General features: G+C 40.1%; 1 protein-coding gene across 1 annotated transcript in view; it reads left to right on the top strand.

The window, feature by feature from the left end:
• Positions 1-22,916, top strand: part of LOC131696502 (zinc finger protein PLAGL2-like) — a 36,037-nt gene extending 13,121 nt beyond the window's left edge. The window contains exons 2-4 of the mRNA XM_058991050.1: positions 14,627-14,732; positions 14,926-15,357; positions 15,740-22,916. Of these exons, the coding sequence (XP_058847033.1) occupies positions 15,095-15,357; positions 15,740-17,003 (1,527 nt within the window). The 5' untranslated portion in view covers positions 14,627-14,732; positions 14,926-15,094 and the 3' untranslated portion in view covers positions 17,004-22,916. The remainder of the gene's footprint in view (positions 1-14,626; positions 14,733-14,925; positions 15,358-15,739) is intronic.
• The last annotated feature ends 146 nt before the right edge of the window (positions 22,917-23,062 follow it).

The following is a 23,062-nucleotide window of genomic DNA, read 5'->3' on the forward strand; positions in this document are numbered from 1 at the left end:
TTGTTGCAAGCTGCAGCAGAACTCAATAACCATTTTGGGGCCCCCCTTGAGTTCGGGCCCTAGGCACATGCCTAGTTTGCCTATGCATTACTCTGCCCCTGCACTCAGGTGTGTCTTATTAAACTAGGAATGGCTCTTATTTCCATCCCTGGTAAACCTAACCTTTTGTTATACATTTTGAGGAAACAAAATGTTTCGCTTCATAGGAGCCCAGTTGAAAAACAGCAGATCAAGCCGGCTGTCGTGGGAAATTGCAGCAACGGACTGGGTCAGTGGAGCAGGCTTATTTATTACGTGTTTTCTGTCCAGCACATCGTTTAGCCAGCTACTAACTGTAGATAATAACACTGACTGTCACAGGTTACATTAAACCAAAGTCGCTTTGCTTTTGGAGGTATTTTGGGCTCTTTCACCAGTCCCTTCTAAAGTCCAGCAATCAATTTCCTCCTTGACTTGCCTGTTTTTGTGGTATGTTTGTACACCTTGTTCTACAGAGGGAAGGAGTACCCCTTACTGAGCCACCAGAAACCCTTTCATACATGAATCCAAGTAGAGACCAGGCCTGACTCTGTATACAGTAGCACCGGAGATGTGACGACAGAGCAGATGAGCCATGCTACAAATGTACTTACTTGGGGCAGAGAGTTTAATATAGAGTAGATCTTATTTGGCTATGATGAATGTCAGTAAGAACATTGTTTAGCACAAGTTATTAAGAGTATCATAATCTTGGGATACATATACAATAGGTAGGTCACTTACATGTCACTTACATTTTGTCATGGCTCGGGGGTGGAAATCAGACTCCTATTGCATAGCAGTTTCACCCATTCCAGCTTTTAATACAAGCTTGATCACCACAGTGTATAGGTACTGCAACAAGCTAAGGTGTGTCTTATTAAAGTCATATCAAAACCAGGATTGGCTCAAACTGCTATACAATGGGAGTCTTACCTGCGTTCTCATGCTCCTGGTATTATAATAGCTCTAATTGTGTATTTACAACCATGGCAGGGTACATACAGTGGGCTATTAACTTGCTTTTCAATTTAGCTAAAGCTGTTTATTCTGATCGCTATACAGTTGTAGTCGGATTTAGATCTGGACTTTGACTAGGCCATTCCAGAACCATGATTTTATTCTTCTTTATCCATTCTGAAGTAGATTTTGATGTGTGCTTTGGATCATTGTTGTGTTGGAATGTCCATTTGCGCTTTAAACAAAGTTTTGTAGTGGAGGGTTTCAGATGATTGGCCAATATCTTTTGGTATCTTTTGGTATGGAATCCATTTTACCATGTATTGGAACTAAATTTCCTGTGCCATTAGAGGAAATATAGTCCCATAGAAGGATATTACCACCTCCATGCTTGACAGTAGGTATGGTGTTCTTTTCTTTGTAGGCCTCACCAGACTTTCTCCAAACGTAACGACTATCAGCGTGACCAAATAACTTGATTTTTGTTTCATCACTCCACAAAAACTTTGACCAGAACACCTATCCATCATTCATATGTCGTTTTGCTAACTTTAAGCGATTGTCCTTGTGACGTTTTCCTAAGAGTGGCTTTTTCCTTGGCCAGACCTTCACCATGCAATACTCGACCTACGGTTGAAATGGAAACCCCAGTCCCACTTGTAGCCAATTCACTTTGAATATCTTTGGCAGATTGTTATTAACCTTCCTTACAATTTTTCTACTTATTCTTGATGAAAGAACCTTCTTTCTTCCAGATCGAGTGAGCGTTGTGACAGTACCATGAGTCTTGTACTTCTTGATAATAGAAACAATAGTTGAAATTAGGATACTCAGATGCTTGGACATCTTCTTGTACCCTTCTCCAGCTTTATGACAATAAATCATTTTCTGCCTAAGGTCTTCAGATAGCTCTTTACTTTTTCCCATATTGACTTATTGGTAATGACAGCCTATGCTTAACCATTTTATACTTTAATAATGTTCACCTACAATCCAGCATTTTATAATCTTTTCTAGAATTAGGTTTTGCATTATCATATTGAAATTTCTAGCACCTTGTAGACAATGCTATCATAGCAGCAAGGGGTATCAATACTTTTGAATTAGCATTTTTGGAGTTTTGCAAAAAAAATGCTTAAATAAATAATTGTACACATCCATTTCTTGTAACTTTGTTTTTTTTCCCTCATCCACAAAAGCAAAACGTTTACTAATATTCTTTGTTTTCGAGAAATTATAAATTTCCATTAGCGTATGTAAACTTTTGACTACAACTGTATGAACAGTGGATCTAGACACAGCGTGAACATGCAACCACCCTATACTGAGCTAGGAGGGCGATGTGTGTTTTTTCTTGTACAAACTGTGTTAGCGATTGTTTGCAGTGTTTTGGTTTGGCCTCAGTTATTGTAAGGATAAGAGCCTTCTGAAGTCATTCCACTCGGGGCCTGCACAGCTGCTGGCTCCAGACGTTTTGTTTTGCTCATTGATGTAAAGTCGGTTCCAAATGCAAAGTTCTTTTGGAGGGCCTTTGCAGGCTGACAGATTAAGCGTTTGAGATGATTGGTCTCCATTCCATAACAGAGCAGGGTGTACAATTGCTATCTGGAGCTACAGCATTAGCGCTACTGTACCGTATCCATTGAGGAACGCAAGATTTTACCTTCAGCCATTCTTTGAACTCCACATTCATTCCTGTATTTTGTAAGGATGCTTTTATTATAGCACTGGTAATAAAGGTACATTTGCAACATATTTACACTTTTGTTACAATATTTAGTATTTGTATGTAAAATATATATATGTAATTTTAGAAAGAAAAAAAGCAACCTTAAATGCATGTTAATGTATGGATTTCCATCTTCACAATCAAAGAATTGTGTGCAGAGTGCAAGTAAATGGTAACTGGTGTAAATTATTGACATAATTGGTCTATATGACTCTTGCTTGTTAAACCTTTAGCACTGAAACGGTCCAAACTGTGTGCATTATATGGGCTACAAGTGTTACACAATATTTGTACATTTCCCTGATTACTGGTAATTCATAAATCAGGCTTTTGTGAGCAATGGAGTTGCTGATTTGGCATTTAACTGATACCTCTGTTCAAATGACATTTCTAAACCACTCTTTTCCTAGTCACTCCAACTTAAATTGGGCATATTTAAAAAGCACCGAATCGGTGCCCAATCTAATAGGTCTGTCATGCATTTAATGTTTTATCTGAGGTTTGAATGAAGTAACAGCAAGACTTGTTCCAGCCTGTAATATTTGAAAATCTCCTGTGCGCACACGCACTGTAGTCCAGATACTCGCATGTACGCACATACAGCAATAGAACACAAACAGACCAACAAAATGTTGTGTTTGTGTGCGTGTGTGCGCAGGGCTTCCCCCTTTGTGCAGCGTTGGACTGAGGCTGCCGCTGCTGGCGTCCTGCCTGTTGGCAGACTGCCCAAAGCGTGTGCTACTCCTGCGATTTCTCTGTCACTACCAGGACTCTCTGCCAGGAGGGGTTCCCTTGTTTACCTTGTTATCACAGCCACGGAGCCAGGGAATCGTGGGCTCTACCTGCATGCCAGAAGAGTACTGGACTTTATAGGGAGTTTGGAGCAACTTTAGAAAGCGCCACGAGGACTACAAACCTTCTCCCTATGGAATGTAACCTGAAGTCATTTTTGCGTGAATAGGAACATGCATTTTCTAGCATGTGAAGTGGGAGTACAGCTTTTTATATGCACATGCAAGCAATATTTTATAGTTAGGTGGGTGAAAACCTGGACAAACTCTGAAGGGCTAAGAATCTGGATCAACTGCCGCCACCACCACCACAAACTGCTAGCAGCCATACCCATCAAAATGCAGAAGTGACTATGTGTACCACCATGTTAGCTGGCAAGACTGCGCAGTTTTAATACAGAGTTCAGCACCTCCCTTGATTCCTCTGCAAACCCTTTCAGAACAAATCACCAGGACCAGCACAGCATAACCTTGCAGTGTTTCCCACCCCCGCTGCTTCAGCCCTAAGAGCAGTTTGTTACCGCTGCATGAGAAACTTCAATTGAATGTTTCCTGCATAACCGCTAGCACTCAGCTTGTAGGTGCAAAATAACTTGACATTTCCCAGGCTACCTTTTCTTCCTTTGTTTTTGCAAATGACCAGGGAATGAATGGTAGTTAATTTACTGTCATAGTGGAGCCTGTTTATTGCTAATCAGCTATAAAACTGTAGGGCACAGATGTCTTGCCAGATATTGAAAGCAATATCTGTGTTCGAGCATAACACAGCCATTGTGTAGCCATAGCAGCAGGGCTTCTGGAGCAAAGACAACTTTCTCTTGTGTAGCATTTCTGTTTACATGAGGATAATTCTGAACTATTGAATTCTGTGGCACAAAAAACACAGCTACAGAGTTTACTGCTGTCGTTTAACTTCCTTATACACCTATGCCTGCGAGATTCTTTTTTTTTTTTCTTCTTTAAAACATGTAATATATAAAACCGGCCTACTCTTCTCTTGAAGCTTGTCTCCTACATCCTGTAAAAAAAAAAAAAACTCGCAAGTTTCACTACTGGTATACAGATAAAGATCTACAGGAAAGCTCGTACTGTGTATGAGTGAGTGTGTTGCATCTAACTGCTAAGTTTCAGTTGAAATTAAAGAACATTTTTCTATAGTGTTAAAAACAGAAGTTTTCCTTCAAGAGAGGCACATTAGGGTTTTCATCTCTGTTTTCAGTCTGACCAGGGAACAGAGTTATTTCAGCCTGGCTCCAATTGAGGAGACTTCGAGTTGCAACAAACATTTCAAATCACAAATCGTTCATTAATCTAAACCTGAAAGTGAGAATCTCTAAGTGTGCGTGTGTGTGTGTGTGTGTGTGTGTGTACGTGTGTTTAGTAATGCATACTCGCTCAGGACTAACACAGATTTTTCTCATCACGTAGGATAATCTGCACAAATTCTAACTGCTATTCGGTTATTTCAACTAGACTGGTGATTAGTCCAATTACCACTAATCCATTAGAATTCAGCACTTTTCAACTTGCTTTCTTCCCAGTATTTAACAGATAACTCCCACGTGGTCTGCTGCCTAGTCCTACAGGTTGCACAGCCTTGAATTGGGGGAGGCTGTGCTAGTTTGGGGAGCACATGTTGTATGAGGCTTGTCAATGTACAAAGTTGGCTCAGCAATGTGTTATTGTTATGTAGTGTTATTTACCACATCTTTCTCATAAAAATGGGATCTAGATATATAGAGTACCATTTCAGCATACTCTGAACTCAATTGAACAGGAACATTAGTATATTGCACTTTGTGCTGGGCAGAATTTTCAGGTATTTCATTAATAATTACCTTTTATTTGGGGGGAAATAAATAGGTATGAGGAACAGCTGCACTATACCGGCAACTACAAACGATGCAGCGAACAGGCTGGCTGGTGTTTATGGTTCATGGTTAATTTCTACTTTTGTTTTTAAAGAAAGAAAATAAGAAAACCAGGATTTTTTTTTTTTCTCCTTTTGAAACGAAGCAAGCAGATGCTGTGGTGCCGGCACAGCTGGGTGCAAGGTGAGGGTTGGAAAGCAGATGTGGCGGCGAGTCCTTTCTGTGCCACTTTAATCTAGTTTGTTTATTTTGTTATTGTTGAAACACGACTCTGACTGGCGAGGGATATCTGATGCGTCATGGCTACGAGAACCGGCGGAAGATTAAAAAAAGATTGTAACGAGCCTGCTGATTTTTGAGGTGTTTTGTTTGGCGCTGGAGGCAAAGGGCTTTTTTTTGCGTGCACTGTAATTATAATTAACATGCCATCTACCATCCACTGTGTAGCTGCTGTTGATGTTTGAACTGCGTAGCTAGTGTGCCAGCTTCCCCAGCTTAATCACAGTTTAGATTTGTTCTATTGGTAGCAGTTGGTGACCCCACGGCAGACTTCTCTGAAAGAAAACGCTATTTTCCGTATTACAAATGGGTTTTTAATACACATTTTGAAACATGCATTGCTTTTCAGCACGAATACAGTAAGAGGTTCCTCATTTCTAGTTCTTGCTACACTCATACCTGTGCTGGCCTGATATAGGACACATCCTTCCATACCAACTTGCACACATTTGTAAGCTACCAGCAAATGAAGGTGGTCCAGAACTGGACTCGGTTTGCATGCGGTAGAACACATTGATGCGTCTGCCATGTATTAGAATGCCAGTTACTCGATTCAGCAGCAATCCCTCCTATAACGCTGTACTGTGTTAATTTTTTTTAAATGAATTACATTTTTTTAATCTAAGGCTGATTTAGCTTTGATATATCGTGGCAGCACAGAACAACCCAAGTTTGTACTATAAAATTAGCTGGAGGGTAAAATTGAGGGAAATGATCAATCCATGCATTTTACAAAGCAGATATGGAGCAAAATTCAGTATGTGCGAAAAAAAAAACCCACTTCCTTATGGCTAGGTGACAATTTGTAGTCGCTACCAATCTGCCTGCTTTGAAATTATGTAATAAATATTCCAATGCGAATACTAAAAACAGAATGAAAACGTACACTAAATGCCGTGGTATCTAGAGACGATCTCTTTCGAAGTGTCTCGGTATATTCACACAATGGCCTGGCAGCTGACCCTGGGCTCTCGTTTCAAATCTCTTAGCAGCTGCATTTGGTTGCGAGTTCCCCGTCTCATGAAAATAGAGAGCAATTTTTTCAGTCTGCTACTGCATGACATTGTGGTTCTGTGGTTCAACAGACTAGTATGTGGTGTGTTTCAATACTGTGACCCTTTGCTTTGAAATGTTTGAGCACGGACTCGAGTACAGCAGGTTCAGTTTAACTCCTTTACCACTGATGTCCTCTTACTGTAATATTCTCATGGTAACCGTTGAGCCATGAAAGGTACTATAAGCAATAGTAAGCCATAGACCAGTGAATTGTATTTTAAATGGATAAGCGATAGTCTGATAGCATACGGGGATCAATGAGCATTAGCCATTAACTACCGTAATGAATGTTATAAATCTCTATTTAATTACCAGTGTTTATACTGTACAGACCCCACTATGCCCCAAACAAAATGTATTTAAAAGAACAGCGGTATATAGGAAATGCTCAATCCTAACAATATACATTTTTATTGTATTTTATTTTACTTTTTATACAGTAAACTACAGTTAGATGCAAACGTGCACAGGCCCCCTGTCTGAAGAAATAATTATATGCTGGCCTGAATAAGTGAAGCCCCAACGAAATGGTATATAGTCTATACAGTAATGTATTTTGTTACGGGTACAGTAATTTATAGTAAGACTTGAAATCGCAGATCACCAAAAAGCTGAAGCGTATACTCCATTTAAGTGTATAAATATTAAAGAAAAATAGGTTCTACTCTTCAGCAGGTTAGACTGTACCATATTAATGATGCAGAGTAGGAGGATAAAACAAACAATAGCTTGAAACAATCGTACTGCCTATGTGATGTCCTGACGTGCGTTTCAGGTTTGCCTTCAGTCCCGGAGATCTTGAAGACAGAGCTGAAGCCTGGCAGAGACCACATTCTCCAATTGGCTCAGCTGTGGATCGTTAATTTCTGTTTTTAATTAGACAGAATAAATGGCAAGTGCTTAACGTATCCCACACTCAAACCTTTTGGCAACATGAAGAACAATTTAGGGTTGCCTGACTTAAATGTTTGTTATTAAGGCAAAAGCCATTGAAAGAATACAGCGCATCACAAAGCTAGTCTTGCACGATGCAATCAAGTTGTTGGAAGTTTAAGGGCTGCTTGATGGGACTCTGTAAACGTTTCTTTGTTTATTTCATCAGACTTTAGATCAGTAGATGACTTTTTTATACAGCGCTTCAAAAAAAGAGCTCCTTGAGCTTCATTTCCAGCTGGGACTAGCTAAAGAAATTGACTTTGTTTGAGAGGCTTCCAATGTTACGCTTGAGTTGCAGCTAACGTAATCTTGTCCAGTCCTAAGATTAATTTGTAGAGCAAGCAAGGGCAACTCTGGCCATTCTGCCAAAGGATGAACAGGTATCATGAACAAATGATCTGCTTTTGGAGCTGATTGGAAGTTTAATCAGTTCAAATGAACAATTAGGATGGAACATGTTGGAATAAATACCTGGTCATGAAGGATCAGGCGCTAGTCATCATGTACGTCAAAAGTGTCATGTTTTCTGATACAAAGGAATACTTTGTGTAACAGCAATGCATGCACCCATGTTCAGTCACAGGGTTTTTGGACAGGGCTCCATATTGGAGTAACAGCAACCTATAGCTATGGCAGCCCCTTGTGTCGACAACTGAGAGGTTTGTAGCCCATGGAAATGCTTTCACATCCTTTGTTTCCCATATTAGTTGTGTGTAAACAATCCCACATCCCCCCTTGTGTGTAAACAAACCCACATTCCCCCTTGCCCTTCTCCTGCTTGGCTAAATATGTTCTCAATAACTGAGCTTTTCACTAGAAGTTTGCTTTCTTTAAACTGTCTGATGCCAGCAATGCCAGTCATGACCATCCTGCAGTCAGTAAATCTTGTGTGGCCAGTCCTGGTTACAGTATGTGAGGGTGTCCTTCCTTCCTTCCAACTTGTGCTTGGTATTTTTTGCAGTGTTAACCTCTACAGGAAATGATGCACAGCCTCTTAAGCTAAATTTTGTAAGACAGTGCCATTGTTAGTACAAAGTGACATGAACTAGATTGGACCAGAAAAGAGAGACCCCAACACCGAAACGTGATCTGATCAAATTCTGTTTTACTAATAGCTTTTGGTTCACAAACATGCTGCCGATTTTTATGCCACTGGTACATTTAAAAAAAAAAAAAAAAAAAGAAAAAAAAAAAAACCTTGGGCAAGGTCACAGGTCATTTTTATTTGTGAAATTGAAGATTTCAGTTTAGTACCTGAAATGAATAACCTCATTATGTTTTTTTTTTTCTTTGGTAATTTAAGATGCAACGTGCCAATGGTAAAAGCCCAAACTTTAAACAGTCTTTTTAAAAAAAAAAAAAAAAAAAATGTATATAAAATTGCTTTTATTTATAGACAGTATTTATTTTTGTTTAAGAAATAAAACCCTGAACTTAATTCAGTTTCTCTCACATTTGTTTGGAAGTTAAGAGTTTAGGTAAGGTAGCAGAAGCTATTCAAACCCTCGGCAATTATCAGTTTATTCTGTAATGTAGTAGAAAAGTGGACTTACAAAACTGAACCAGAATGCTTTTTTATTACAGGTCGCACTGTCATTCAATATAAAAAGGTCCACAATGGCCTCACATTTTAAGGTTTTGCAGTGACCAGCTCCAACGTATGACCTAAACTGGATTCGAGCGGATTGCTCGGGTGAACTGTGTTTTAATTTCAGTCCTGTGGTGGTGATCTCAGTTGAATCAAGATGGTTTGTATTTGAAATCTGTTAATATTGAAGTCTATTTTTAAATAGATGTAGTTTCCTCTTCAAAGTGCATCTGTCCGTTTATTTTTTTCTCCATCTCTGAATGTGTAGTTCTCCTTAATATCGAACATGGTAAACCGGTCAGGGGTTGAAACCAAAGGCAGACCTCAGTGTGCCTGTTTCCTGTGTACAGGACAGATTAAGAACAATTCTGGGCAGATGTTCAAAATTCTAGACAGTGATGGAGGTCTGGTGAGCCGACTCTGCACTCTGGCATTGCAGTCCACCATTCACGGCCTGTTATTTGTTTTGGAAATTATGATTACACTTCAGAAGGGTTTGCCGAAACATTTGTGTACTTGACTTGCTGTGGACTCGCCAGGATTTTTATTTAAGAAACGCAAGGCATCTGTACCTTACTCACCAAAGGCTATGCTAGGACTTAGAGTAAGTAGCGGGGATCAGAAAAATATAACGTTACATGTCCCCATGTGTTGCTACAACTGTTTAAATAACGTACCTGTCATTTTTCTTTTCCTGACAACTTTTTACACTTTTTTTTTATAACTTTTTAAAGTCTGTTTTTAAAGCTCTTTTCAAAATGGCTCTAGTGCACTGATAGTGTAAGGATTATCACCCACATCGTTAAACAGGTAACACAGCAATAACGATCCATGATGTAGTACGGAACAAAAAAGCCAGAGCACTTATGTTTTTCTTTTTGTTTTGTTTATCGCCAAGTGCACTAGAGCGGACATTTTGAAAAGAGCTTTGAAACAGACTTTAAAGTTTTAGAAGTGTACAAAGTTGTCAGGATGTTAACAATGAATAGAAAAGTTACAGGTACATTATTTAAACAGTTGTAGCAACATGTAGGGACGTACAACACAGTATTTCGGAACCCCACTACTTACTCTTTTAATATGAGTCTAATCATGTCCAGGGAAAATAATTACCCTGATGAGCCACAACACTGGTCTGTACGAGGCATTGTCACCTTGTCAGGAAATACATTTGGCATTGCAAAGCATTTCTTGTGATGTGCTTTAATAACATAAAATACCTACTGTACATACGTACTTTACGGGAGGGTGTTGACTTGGATAAAAAGGAATCTGCTGTAATTTAAATCAAAGCCACCTCAGATTGAAGCTAATTTTGAGAGCCTGATTGAAATGAACTCCCTGGTCTGATCTGGTTTGGGTTTTTAAATCTTGCCACAATACTGCGTGTGCAATGCTGAGCCACATGGCTGAAATGATGCGTTGATGAAAGAAAAACAAACTTGTTTTACTTTCAGAAAACTATCTGAGAACAATATTGATTCTGAGGGCTGCATATTTTCTATGGGGATGAGCACAGCTAATTCATTCTTCACCTCCTTAACAAGAGCCAACAAAAAGAAGAGCTCCTCAGTCATTAGTGGTGGCTTGGTTTACGATGGATTACAGTTGGGGACTGCCATATAAAATAGGGGTTATCAAGATACCAGCCCCCAACCTGTCATCTATAATCCCCACGCTTCTGAAATCGGCCCCTTCTAGTCCCTCTTGACTCATCTGGTTTCCTATGCTGTTTCGAGAGAGGTTATCAGGAGCAGCAGATTTTCTGTACAGTATGTTATGTCGAAGGAGGAATTTGTGTACGATCTTTATTGGGAATCCATTAAAACTACTGCACCTGAGCCAGCCAGATGCCATTTTGTTGTATGTTTTTGTGCTATGTCAAAGTTTAAAGATGAACGTGGTAACTACTGTATGTCCTTCAATTTTGCAAATGACGTCAGAGGATCTCGTATCCTTTTATAGTCCTTTCTCAAACCCGTGATCTGGTGATTCCCAGTGTTGATGTGTGCTGAAATTGTAGTGTGGAAACAGCATGAAAAGTCTTTCCTTGAATATACAGTGAGCTGGAAAAATCAAGACCTCTCGAGTGCTCGTTTCCACCACAGATTTCAGTTTCAGGGCTAAAATCCCCAAATTGTCTGTAATTGAATTCTTGTAAACCTCAGCATGTTCACTTCAAGGTATTCCAACACCCCCGTGACCACCATTGCACTATAATTGTTGTGCAGAGTTTTTAAAAAGTCTGTTGGCTCCTTGTCTAAAAGAAATCCTGAATCCACTCTACCCATTTCCTCACCAGCCAGTAAAATTCAATGTCTTTAGCCAAAGTCCTTTGAGCTAAAGCTAGTGAAAGAAGCAAGCACACTGCTCAGCGGAAAGGAACAGATAACCCCCAACCCCCTCCCCCTCCTCAGATCTGCCTGTAACAGCCGTTTCCCTTCCTGTCCTGTCATTGTGTATCAATATGGTCACCAAAGCATGACTTGACATCCTGTTCAGTGGAGTCACTGAACTATCACTAAAGGCAGGCTGTAGAGTGGGGTGTCCTGCACCCCGATCCCCCCCCTCTCTCTCTCTCTGTCTCTCCCTCCTCTTTCTTTCTTTCTTTCTCACTCTCTCTGTCTTCCGCTCACTCTGTCTCTCCTCTCTCTGTCGCTCGCTCACTCTTGCTCTCTGTCTCTCTCTCTCCCCCTCCTTTCTTTCTGTCTTCCCCTCCTTTCTTTTTCTCACTCACACTCTCGCTCTGTCTCTCTCTGTCTTCCCTTCCTCTCTCTTGCTCCTTCTCTGTCGCTCTCGCTCTCTTCCCCTCCTCTCTCCCTTAATTTTTCTTTTTCTCTTGCTCGCTCTCTTGCTCTCTGTCTCTCTCTGTCTTCCCTTCCTCTCTCTTCCTCCTTTCTTTCTCTCCTCTCTCTCTCTCTCTCTCTCTCTCTCTCCCTCCCCAGTGGTTGGCTTCCAGCTTTCTCATCTTCTCATGCTGTTGCTTTGACCTAGCTGGTGCATGATGGGGATTGTAGTGGTAGCATTCATTCATGGTCACTACCCCCTTGCCTGTGCACTTGCTCAAACGCCTGTTATCAACAACAATGTTTACTTTATTGGAGTAGCAAGTAGCATTGGTGTGAGTGGGTTGGGGTTACTAACCAGTCCAGTGGCTTCTCTCAACTTTTTTTTTTTGGGGGGGTTTAAGGATCACCAGCAGTAGTGCATTTTAAAACACATAAGCCATTTCTGTATACCAGTTTAGTTGGATCTTCTCTGTTTTGAAGACCTCAATCCCCCCCAATAGCACAGTAAAAAGCAGCCGAACCGCAGCTAGCTGTAGCTGTCTTGAATTACAATGCCTGAGGCTTGGCAGATTGATGCCATTATCTTTGCTTGGTTCTGGATAGACAACTACAGCGTGTCAAAAAGGTTTGGTGGTTAATGGGTTAAGTGTCAGGCTTGGCTTTAGCAAAGTTATTGCCATCTTGAAAGTTTGTTTTATCTGGTGTCAAAATCAAAGGCAATTTTATTTCAAAATAGGCAATTAACGCATGTCTGAAGATAATTTTTCTTGACCCTTTGGTGGTCTTATAGAAGAGTACTACTGTACCTGGAGTTTTTGCCATCTAGGGGAGTCTTGGTGGTATTGCAATAACACGATTTCTTCCTTGTTCAGCGCTCCACAGGTTTGCTATTGGCCATTCATGAAATGGCTTGGGTAAAAGCGCTCTGATTGACTGAATAGAATTCCAAACCATACAAATATGTCTGAAGCACACAATGTAAACCGTGTAAAAACAAAAGCGCTTTTAATTTCAAAAACCAACAATGAGCCATTATAGAAGCACAGCATAGCTCACTCAAAAGTAATAACCTCTCTTCTAAGGTAGCTGAAGACACTTGGCCTATGGTCTCTCACAAACCTGAGGGGTGTGAATATCTCTGTACAACCGCATGCCTTTTCATGTTATTGCTTACTGTACATCTAGTCATACTTTAAAACCACAAAAAACCCATTTGAGGAAGCACGTAACACAAAGTTCATATAACATTAACAGGACCCCCGCTCTTACTGTACAAATATGCATTTCTGTAATTATGCAGGACTCTACATTATACTACAGTAAGTGCAGTATTTCAGACACTGTCATTTTGTAATGCAATACAATGTGGTAACCTCACAATATAATACATGTAGTCTCTCTGCAGTACTACTGCAAATGTGCTGTTCCTGAACTGTGTTACAGCAGTATGTGTTTGTGTTGAGCCCTTCTATAGTAGCAGTGCTACAGTGTTGACTGGCTTGGCGTGAGAAGGTGGCCTGGTTGAATTTAGTCAGGCGCCAGGAGCTATAGATAGTCATTCTCATGCTTGATAATCTGAACAACATGTATGTAACAGTAGATATGACTTCCCAGTAACAGTGAGTGGGGGGCATGTCATTTTGTTTTGCAGGGCAAGGGGTATTCCAGCTGTCGACTAAATATCAACTAAATATCTCTGGTGATCTGCAGGGATGGAAGCGTGGGTGTCATTATGACTGAAGCATTCATCAGATTCAGTCATTATTAGACCACCTTGTGGAAATGTGGTCGCAAATAGGGACTGACATCGGGTTTGAAAACTTGCATAAGACTTCCAGTGGTTGATTTTCATTCTGAAATGTATTTGCTGGTTGTGTGCTGGTCTTGAACAGATTAGTTAATATGAAACCGGGGGCTGAATTCAGTACTTCTCTGAATCTGTTATGTAAAGTTTTTAAGCATTTCATTAATTGTATATCTTTTACTAACTAGGCTACTAATTATTATTATTATTATTATTATTATTATTATTATTATTATTATTACCCATATTGATTAACATTTATTTTAATGTTTTTATTTGGAATCAGAATTTATATGAGACCATGCGTTCAAAGAGGTCATGACCTTGCTTTAGAACGCCATGCAATTTCCCAGCCTTCTTGACAATACAAGGCCTTCACACTACAGGTGGTTTTGTCTGACCTGGGAATCATTTTTGTCAGCACTGAATCAGCAGCCCAGTGTGTAGAGCCACCATGTTGGTGGGAGCTTTACTCCAACCACTTTTCAGTATTATAGGAGAAAATATAACTATGGACTTGTACTTTGGTGCCACCTAGTGATGACAAATAGACTTTACAATGCAAAAATTAAAGTGCTTGTCAAGTACTGGAGCAGACACCTCTGTGAACCCTAAAATAATGTAGAATTGTTCTGGTAGATTTCATAACTAGCCTTTCTGTGTCCACAGACCATAACCATCCAGTAGACCTTAAGCCAAATGTACTCTACCTGCATTCCCCTGAAGCCACTGTGGCTCTTCCCACAGGTTATAGTGTTAATATCTGATTTGCTCTTCTAAACCTGTTTACTTCCTCCCCCTACAGGAAGGTGAAGATGTGCAGCAGTACTTCTTGGTCACCCCCAACTGTCAGTGTTGGGACTGGGTGAGTGGGCTACCGTGGACGAGCTTTGGGACGCCTGTTAGTGAAGGTACAAGCTTTCTCTCCTCTGTGTGTGTGTGTGTGTGTGTGTGTGTGTGTGTGAATTTAGTACTAGAGCTTGGATTTATGGTGCTTTTAAATGGCTTTCCCACAATATGCCAACCTTGTAGCAATCGCGTATGGGATCGCGAGTAGTTTGTAGTAGCTTGGCCTCTGTGAAACCCCTCTCTTTTTTAATTTAGATTCGGGTGACTTGCTACTTTCCTTGAACTGGATCAGACCCAGCCCCGGAGCCTCCTTGCGTGATTCAGTCTAATCCAGTCTGATCACACAGCACAGCAGCCAAAAGAGAGCCTGGAAGGCAGGGGTGTAGCGTCCGGCTTTTCATGGCACCAGCCCCTTAAGGCTGCCATGGCAGCAGCTGCCGCCGATGCCCAAGGTCAGATTACCACACTAACGCAGGAGGAAGAGGACCCTCGCTCCGCCGGGAAGGCGCTGCGAGCAGAGAGGGAAGCCAGGACCCCCAGGACTAGCGAGTGTGAGGTGTGTGGGGTGCTGTTTAGCTCTCGGGACAAGCTCCGAATTCACACCTACAGCCACACCGGAGAGAAGCCCTTCCGCTGCTCCCAGGCCCAGTGTGCCAAGGCCTTTGTCTCCAAGTATAAACTCTTCAGGTAAATATACAGGGATGCAGTAGAGACACTGGGTAAGCATGTGTACCATTGCCGCACCACCGCTTAAACAACAAGTACGATTCATTGAAAGGATTTGCCACTTGTTCTTGTGCGGCTACATTTCTCATTCTGAATATGTTTTTAGAATTAAAAATAAATTACATTGATTATTTCTTGTTTCACAGAGTTTGCAACAGCTACGATTTGTATTTGTTTCTTTTTTATTTTGACTGTGTATTAAAACCTTCCTCCCACCATCTTAAGTTCTTTGGGGGGGGGGGGTTAAAAAATTTAAAGAAGCCAAAAGCAAGCTGACATGCATTAAAACTAAAAACCACCAAATCATTGATCTCTTCTTGTTAACACACGTTTGCATCCGCAGGCATATGGCCACACATTCTCCTCAGAAGACACACCAGTGCACGTTTTGTGAGAAAATGTTCCACCGGAAAGACCACTTGAAGAACCACCTGCAGACCCACGACCCAAACAAGGAGGCCTTCAAGTGCGAGGAGTGCGGGAAGAACTACAACACCAAGCTGGGCTACAAGCGCCACGTGGCCATGCACGCTGCCACCAGCGGAGACCTGACCTGCAAGGTGTGCCTGCAGAGCTACGAGAGTACGCCCGTGCTGCTGGAGCACCTCAAGAGCCACTCGGGCAAGTCTTCAGGCGGCGTGAAGGAGAAGAAGCACCCCTGTGACCACTGCGACCGCCGCTTCTACACTCGGAAGGACGTGCGCCGCCACATGGTGGTCCACACGGGCCGCAAGGACTTCCTGTGCCAGTACTGCGCCCAGCGCTTCGGCCGCAAGGACCACCTGACCAGGCACGTCAAGAAGAGCCACTCCCAGGAGCTGCTAAAGATCAAGACGGAGCCGTCCGACATGCTGGGGCTGCTACACTCCAGCTCGCCCATCTCCGTGAAGGAGGAGCTCAGCCCCATGATGTGCATGCCTCCTTGCAAAGACTCCATGATGGGCAAGCCCTTCGCCAGCTCTTTCCCCATGAGCATGTACAACCAGCACCTGCAGGCCATGTCCAACTCGGGGGTCTCGCACACCTTGGTGCCCAGTTCGCTGGCCACCATGGGGATGGGCTGCCCCATGGAGTCTCCTTCCCCTATCCACCACCACTCCCCGCCTCCGCAGCAGCCCCCACCACACAAGTACCAGCTTGGATCTACCTCATGCCTGCAGGAGAAGCCCATCAAAGTGGAGATGGAGAGCTTCCTCATGGATCTGCAGAGCGGCCTGTCTGTAGAGCCCCACCCGTCTCCGCCCAAGGTCGGGCTGGAACATCACCAGTCCCTGGACGACCTTTCCGGGGAGCACCTCCTGTCCAAAAGCCCGGCCATCATTGCCGAATCTTTCTGTGCTGCTAACATGGACTTCTCACACCTGCTCAGCTTCCTGCCGCTGAACCTCCCTCCTTACAACCCCCCGATGTCCACAGGGGGGTTAGTCATGGGCTACTCTTCCCAAGGGGAGCACCAGTCTCCCCTAACCTCTTTGCAACCTCAACTTCAAGAGTCCCAGGGATCTGGGAGTGGCTTAAGCCTGGGGCCTCTCCACACCCTCCCTCCCGTCTTCACTACCAGCCTCAGCACAACCACCTTGCCTCGTTTTCACCAGGCGTTTCAATAGGGCTCCACTACGAGGGGGGAGCTGTTTAAAATCCCCCTCACCATGTTGAAGACTTAATAAGGAGCCTTACTAAAACGCATAAAGCTTTCTTTAGCCGGAGGAAGCTAAATCTTTTATATTAAGAAGCTTTTATAAGGCTTTGTTTGTTTTTCTATAACTAGATAGAATGGATTCCTGAGGTACAGTGCTATAAACTTATCAAAGACTAGTAATAGTATATTTTATGATCTTTCTTTCCTCTTATAAGACGCTCCCTATAGCTTCTTGAAGTGGCAGTTCATCAGCTGCGTGTTATTGTTCTGCAGTTTTTTTTTCCCTACAGGATACATCATGAAGAATTAGTGAAGGAATGATAACTACATGAACTGGTTGAAATCTAACCTCTTCGGCTCAGTTTCTTAGTCCGCTACCGTGCTTTCAACACGCAGGGTATCAAATAACATGACAAAAACCAGACCTACAGACAAACAATTCAAATACTTTACATCATCTAAGATGGGGATGTATACTTTATATATAAAAAAAGCACTTTTTCCTTCATCAGCCAATGCACGCAAACATGTGCATTCAATGTTTTTTCACTAGCAGTATAGAAATACACATATCTGGCCTTCATCTAAACTGCTATTGTGGAAACAAGCACAGTACTGCCAAGGAGAAAACTGGAATGCACATGGTGGTAAAAACATAAAAGTATATTTCACAACTACAGATGGTAAAAATAAATATTTCAGGTGAATATCATTGTCAGGAAATTAATGCTAGCAATAAACATTAATGAATGTTGTAAGATTGCTAGCATCATATTGCAACTTCACTCCAGATCCATTTTAAACTCTCACCTCATTTGCAGGGTCAACAGTGCTGCTTTGCCAGATATAATATTATACCGGTAAGCCCTGGTTTAATGAAGGACATTTCTGCTTTTTTAAAATACACACATCAAATAGATATATTGGCACTTAGTTTGTGCTGTGGAATATTGATCTAGTAGATTTTCCTCAGTGGGTTCAGCACAATGGATAGTCTCTCCTCTGAGCGCTACAGATTGGATCTCTGTTGCATTTCCCCAATGCTTGATTGGTGATGACTGGAGTAAAGCTTGCAATACAGAGTCAGTCACTCGCTGACCATTACTGAGAGCGCTCCTGTTGGAAAAGGATAGGGTTCTGTCCGTGAGTTTAATTTGCTATAAAAGTTACAGTACACTTATTTAAAAGCTGCTAAAATACATTTTTTTTTTCTTTTGCAGAAAATGGCACTAAAAGTATCCACACATACATAGTCTTCTAATTATACAAATAGTATACATGCCAGCTATAAAAGCAGGGTGCAAATTGTGTGATAAAAACATAAATCCTTGCTGCTGAACTACCCACAATGGCTAGAGGTAACGTTGGCCTCATAGTGGTGGCCAGTTCACTTGCTTCTGAAAGCTCCGAACAATGAACAGCTCTAAGCAAAAAATCTGATCTGCAACCAGATATTACACAAAGGTCAAAGGTTGCTTGTTTGTTACGTTATGTTTGTAGAATTGTCAAATTTACTCATCTACCTCCAATATTTAATAGTAAAATGAATTGACGGCCATCTACTTACATGCATGTTTGTTTTAGTTCAGAAGTCTGAGGTTTAGCATTCACCCCTAGCATCCTTTGCATTAGCTGCTCAAAGTTGTAGAGACAGATTTATGCCAGCAAACCACAGCCGTAACTGGGACTGACGGCGTGCTAGTTTGAAGTGGTTTGATCTCAGCCTGCTAAAAATGGAAATGAACAGGACTGATTTGAGACACCCCATTATTGCAAAAAGCAGAACTGAACCAGGTTAGTATTACCGTCGACAACAAACTTGAATATTTTTAAATTGTAGAGCAACGCAGTTAAAGAACAATGAATAAGGTTGCCTCAGAAATTGTGAAAACCCAACATTCATGACATGTACTTAGTTGAACCACTATAATACCACATCTCAAGCGGGGGTCATTTAATAAGGCAGTTTTTGACAATTTGAGAAACAGTCCGCCCAGCCCATGATCAGTCACATCTGGGTTACTCTCAATTACCCATTTTTATACTTGTCCCAATATATCTATTGCAGATAAATAAGTCTTCCTCCCAACATTCATTTTTCAAATCTGTTCAAGTCACAGTTGGCCCAGTTTTGAAATTGTTTGTTGTTATTGCTATTATTATAATATTTCTTTTTCTAGTCGGTTTTAGACATTCAGTATAATAACCCTGACATATGTGAATAGTAAACAATAAAATGTGTTTTAAGAATTTCTTTGCAGTGTACGAAAAAATATATTGCTTTTTTTTTTCATTGAAATTAAGTCTAGATAGTTGTATAAAGTACTGACATTTTGAATTGGTGTCCATACAGTTGTATGACTTGCAGTTTATTGATCTGAATTTAGATTAAGTATTGGTTTTCAGTATATTTGAGCTGTTGTAGAAAAAAAAAAAACAGGGTTTGTGATTTTAGGTCTACAGTAATAACCAAGACTTTACATTGTACTAAACTAAGAAAACAACACCCTTTGGATTATAAGTGCTTTTACTTCAAATGTCTTGCTATCTGAAGCCTGCAAGAGACTGAAACAATAGCTCCAATTAGTGAGCCTGGTAATCTTATATGGTTAAAGGAGTGCTGTCCAAGGTTTAAAACCCAGTTTAGCACTAGAAATACTGCAGTGGTCCCCTTTTTATTCTGTAGCAAAGACCTTGTTCAAAGGTACAACAGAAAGCACTGTATTTGAATTAAGATCAAAATAAAAAGTTAACTAGAAGTTTTCTGCACAAGAGGGACAAACACGATTTCTAGCACGAAATGTTTTTGAGAGGCAAGTTGGATTTTAAAGCATTGGTTTGTACTCCTAAAGGCAGGCATGTATCTCAGATAAAAGCCATGAGCAGGTTAAACCCTTGCCTGTTTTTGTATAATATTGCTCATTCCTGGAATAATGCACTTACCCATCTTTGATCCTTTTGACCTCCCTGCTGTTTTTGCCATGTGCCCCACTACATCAAATCATAACTAGATTACCAGGTAAGGGATCGGATGTGAAAGAAGTGATGGCTTTTACAAACATAACCTGATTTCAAGTGTAAGATAAACCAGTCCATTGCCATTGAAACTTTTTTTTTAAGAATAGGAGAAGCCAATGAAAATAAATAGTTGTTGGACATTTAGCCTCATTACAATGGACATGCGTGGATCCTAATAACGCTGTATTCATGTTGGTAAAGCATGTGCCATTTCATTTGTTTTCCTACATATTTTGTAACTATATCTTATGTATTTATAAGTCTTTCTAATATAAACTGCTTTTTTTTTATAAACGAAATAAGCATCTATTACCTTTTGTTTCTGAACATATTACAGATAAAGTATTTTTATTGTTGTTTTTTTTTAAAGCTGAAAAGTATCCTGAGAGAATAAATCTACATTCTTCTTTCTTGGTATCAAACTTCCTGTGATGACGACTTCTCTTCCGAAGTTTAAAATTGCTCACAATTCAAATGGTCTGCCAGTTATCAGTACAACTGGGTTGTGTGTGTGTGTGTGTATACACATTGCCTTCAGCATTATGTTATTCATCTGGCTTCTTCCTAGATTCAGCAAAAATAGTTGAATGGAATGGCAAACTGTACTATCATTTGTTATAAGCAGACCCTTCTGTTGGATCGAAGTATAAACAACTAATTGGGGCTTTTGTTTCTTTTTAATATTTGTGCTGTTTTAAACAGGACCTCATAATAACACAACACATCACCTCATGTATATTTCCAAGTCCTGGGAGGAAAAACTAAATTAATAATAATACTGTTATTATTTTAAAATGATACACATATATGTCATCAACACCAGCTAAATAATTGAGTTGATACACTTGTTTCTCTTGGATGAAGTGGTTTTCCCATGTTAGTTTAATGACTATCTGATCTGACTGCTCCAGTATAGTGGCTGATGACTTTTTTTTCCTCCCATGGCTTGTTTAAATCTATTTGTTTTCTAGCACTTTCAAAACCTGTAAACAGGAGTGTCTTTTACGTACAACCTGTTAATTTTTAATGTGTACAATTAAGTGCCATTAGAAACCATGTATAGATAAATATATATATATTTTTTTTTGTAGAATAAGAACAGTATTTTTGATAAACAAAATGTGCCGCTGCTCTGGTTTTGTTTTGTTTTTTTTTCTTCTTTTGAGTGTCAGCTGTGTGGGAGATAAATATAGGAAGTACCAGCCCAACAGCTTGACAGCCTAAAGCAAAGAAATGCCTATAATAGAAAGCCAGATTTCTGTGTATCTTGGAGGAAACATGTACAAATATGGGTTTGGAAAACCAGTATGTGGGTAGTAACCTCGGCATGGTATAGTATGCAGCTCAAGACAGAAATACCATGTGGTGTCTCACTGTTATAGTGTTTTAAAACACACCTGTTTTGTTTGGCCAAAAAAGCTGTCTGTTGCTGCTTTAGGCCGTCAACTTATCATATGGAATCAAGAACTAGAACTACTAGAAACCAAACATGGTTCCATTTGCTTAACTTTTTCCATTTTAGAACTTTGTGAAGCTTGTGCAGGTGTGAGTTCCATTGTCTTCAGTGTATTGTTGCCAAGTTTGAGTTTCCAAAGACCAAACTGTCTGAATCCTTTTTGTATTAAGTAAATGCCCTCACCAAAAAGTGCCACTTTTCATAACTTAAGCTACAGATTAATTTGAAGAGTATTATTTACCTGGAAATGATGATGCATTCCAGTGTTTTAAACATTGAGGATTCACAAGTTGAATGTGTTGATTTTCAGAAATACCTGTCCACACCAGCAACATCTGCATAAAGCGCTTCCAACAAATGAAATCCACATCTGCTTTTAAAGATAACCTAAGAAATAGAAAGGATATATTGCAATATATTTAACAACTGGAACACATGCAATGGAAAATGTCCACACGTATTAAATCATTAGTAATACTAACAGCATTTATTTATAAATCCAAAACCAAAAAAGCTTACCTTAATACTTTACAATTGGCATTTAGGTGCTAATACGTTTTTATGCCTTGTACTATCATCATGCTTTTCTTTCCTGTTTATTAATACATGCCCTGTATGTATGGACAATACCCTAGACTGGTATCTGCGCTTTTTGTAGGCTCTGTCTGTTTGTATTAGTACTGACCTGGTCTCTGGATCTCAGTGTATACCTGCTAGTATTACCTTACATTAGTACACTCTCTGCTGGTTAGGCTGTATTAGTACTGCACTTACCCTCAACCCATATTTGTACTAGTAGGTACAGAACACATTGGGAGTGGAATAAATAACTAACTGCAGGATGAAACTCTTCAGACAGTGCATTGATATTTACAAATCCCATACAATTGTTTTGGCTATATTATGAGAAATGAAGGTGTTTGTCTGTTAAGCAGAAATACCTAGTGTCTTTTTTTTTTTTAGCTTAAGTCCTGCATTCCAAGTTCTTTGTGTATCTATTGTGTAGTATGTAGAAGTTGTTTTACCTTTTGTATTCTTTATTACTGCCTCGTTTAAAAAGAAAAGATGGGATGTTTGCATTCATTATTCACTATATTTTTATATAGCATTGTATTTACATACTACTGGGAAATGTACAAAAGGATTTCAGAGAAACAAATCTAATCTTTTTTGTTTTAAAAAAGATAGGATTTCAGAGAAACAAATCTAATCTTTTTTGTTTTAAAAAAGATGAGGTTTCTTAAAGGATTCATATGCAATCATTGCTGCAGTGTAAGATGACAGATTTTTATATTGGGTGATCCAAAGAAAAGTTAACGCAAACATATTTACTTATTGTACAGTATGTTGTACTTTTGACTTTTATTGTGTTATCTTTAAATGATTAAAATACAAACCTATGGTTTAGTTTGTTGTCTGATTTTTTTGAAAAATGTTTTACCGCATTTAATCTCATTTTTTTCTTTCTCAAGCCCTTTGCATAGTCTTAACCACAACCATGAGAGCCAATTTACAACATTGTAGTTTGTTTAAAGTTTACTTTCCTCATGAAT

This window comes from Acipenser ruthenus, chromosome 18, assembly GCF_902713425.1.
Source record: "Acipenser ruthenus chromosome 18, fAciRut3.2 maternal haplotype, whole genome shotgun sequence".
Lineage (NCBI taxonomy): Eukaryota > Metazoa > Chordata > Actinopteri > Acipenseriformes > Acipenseridae > Acipenser > Acipenser ruthenus.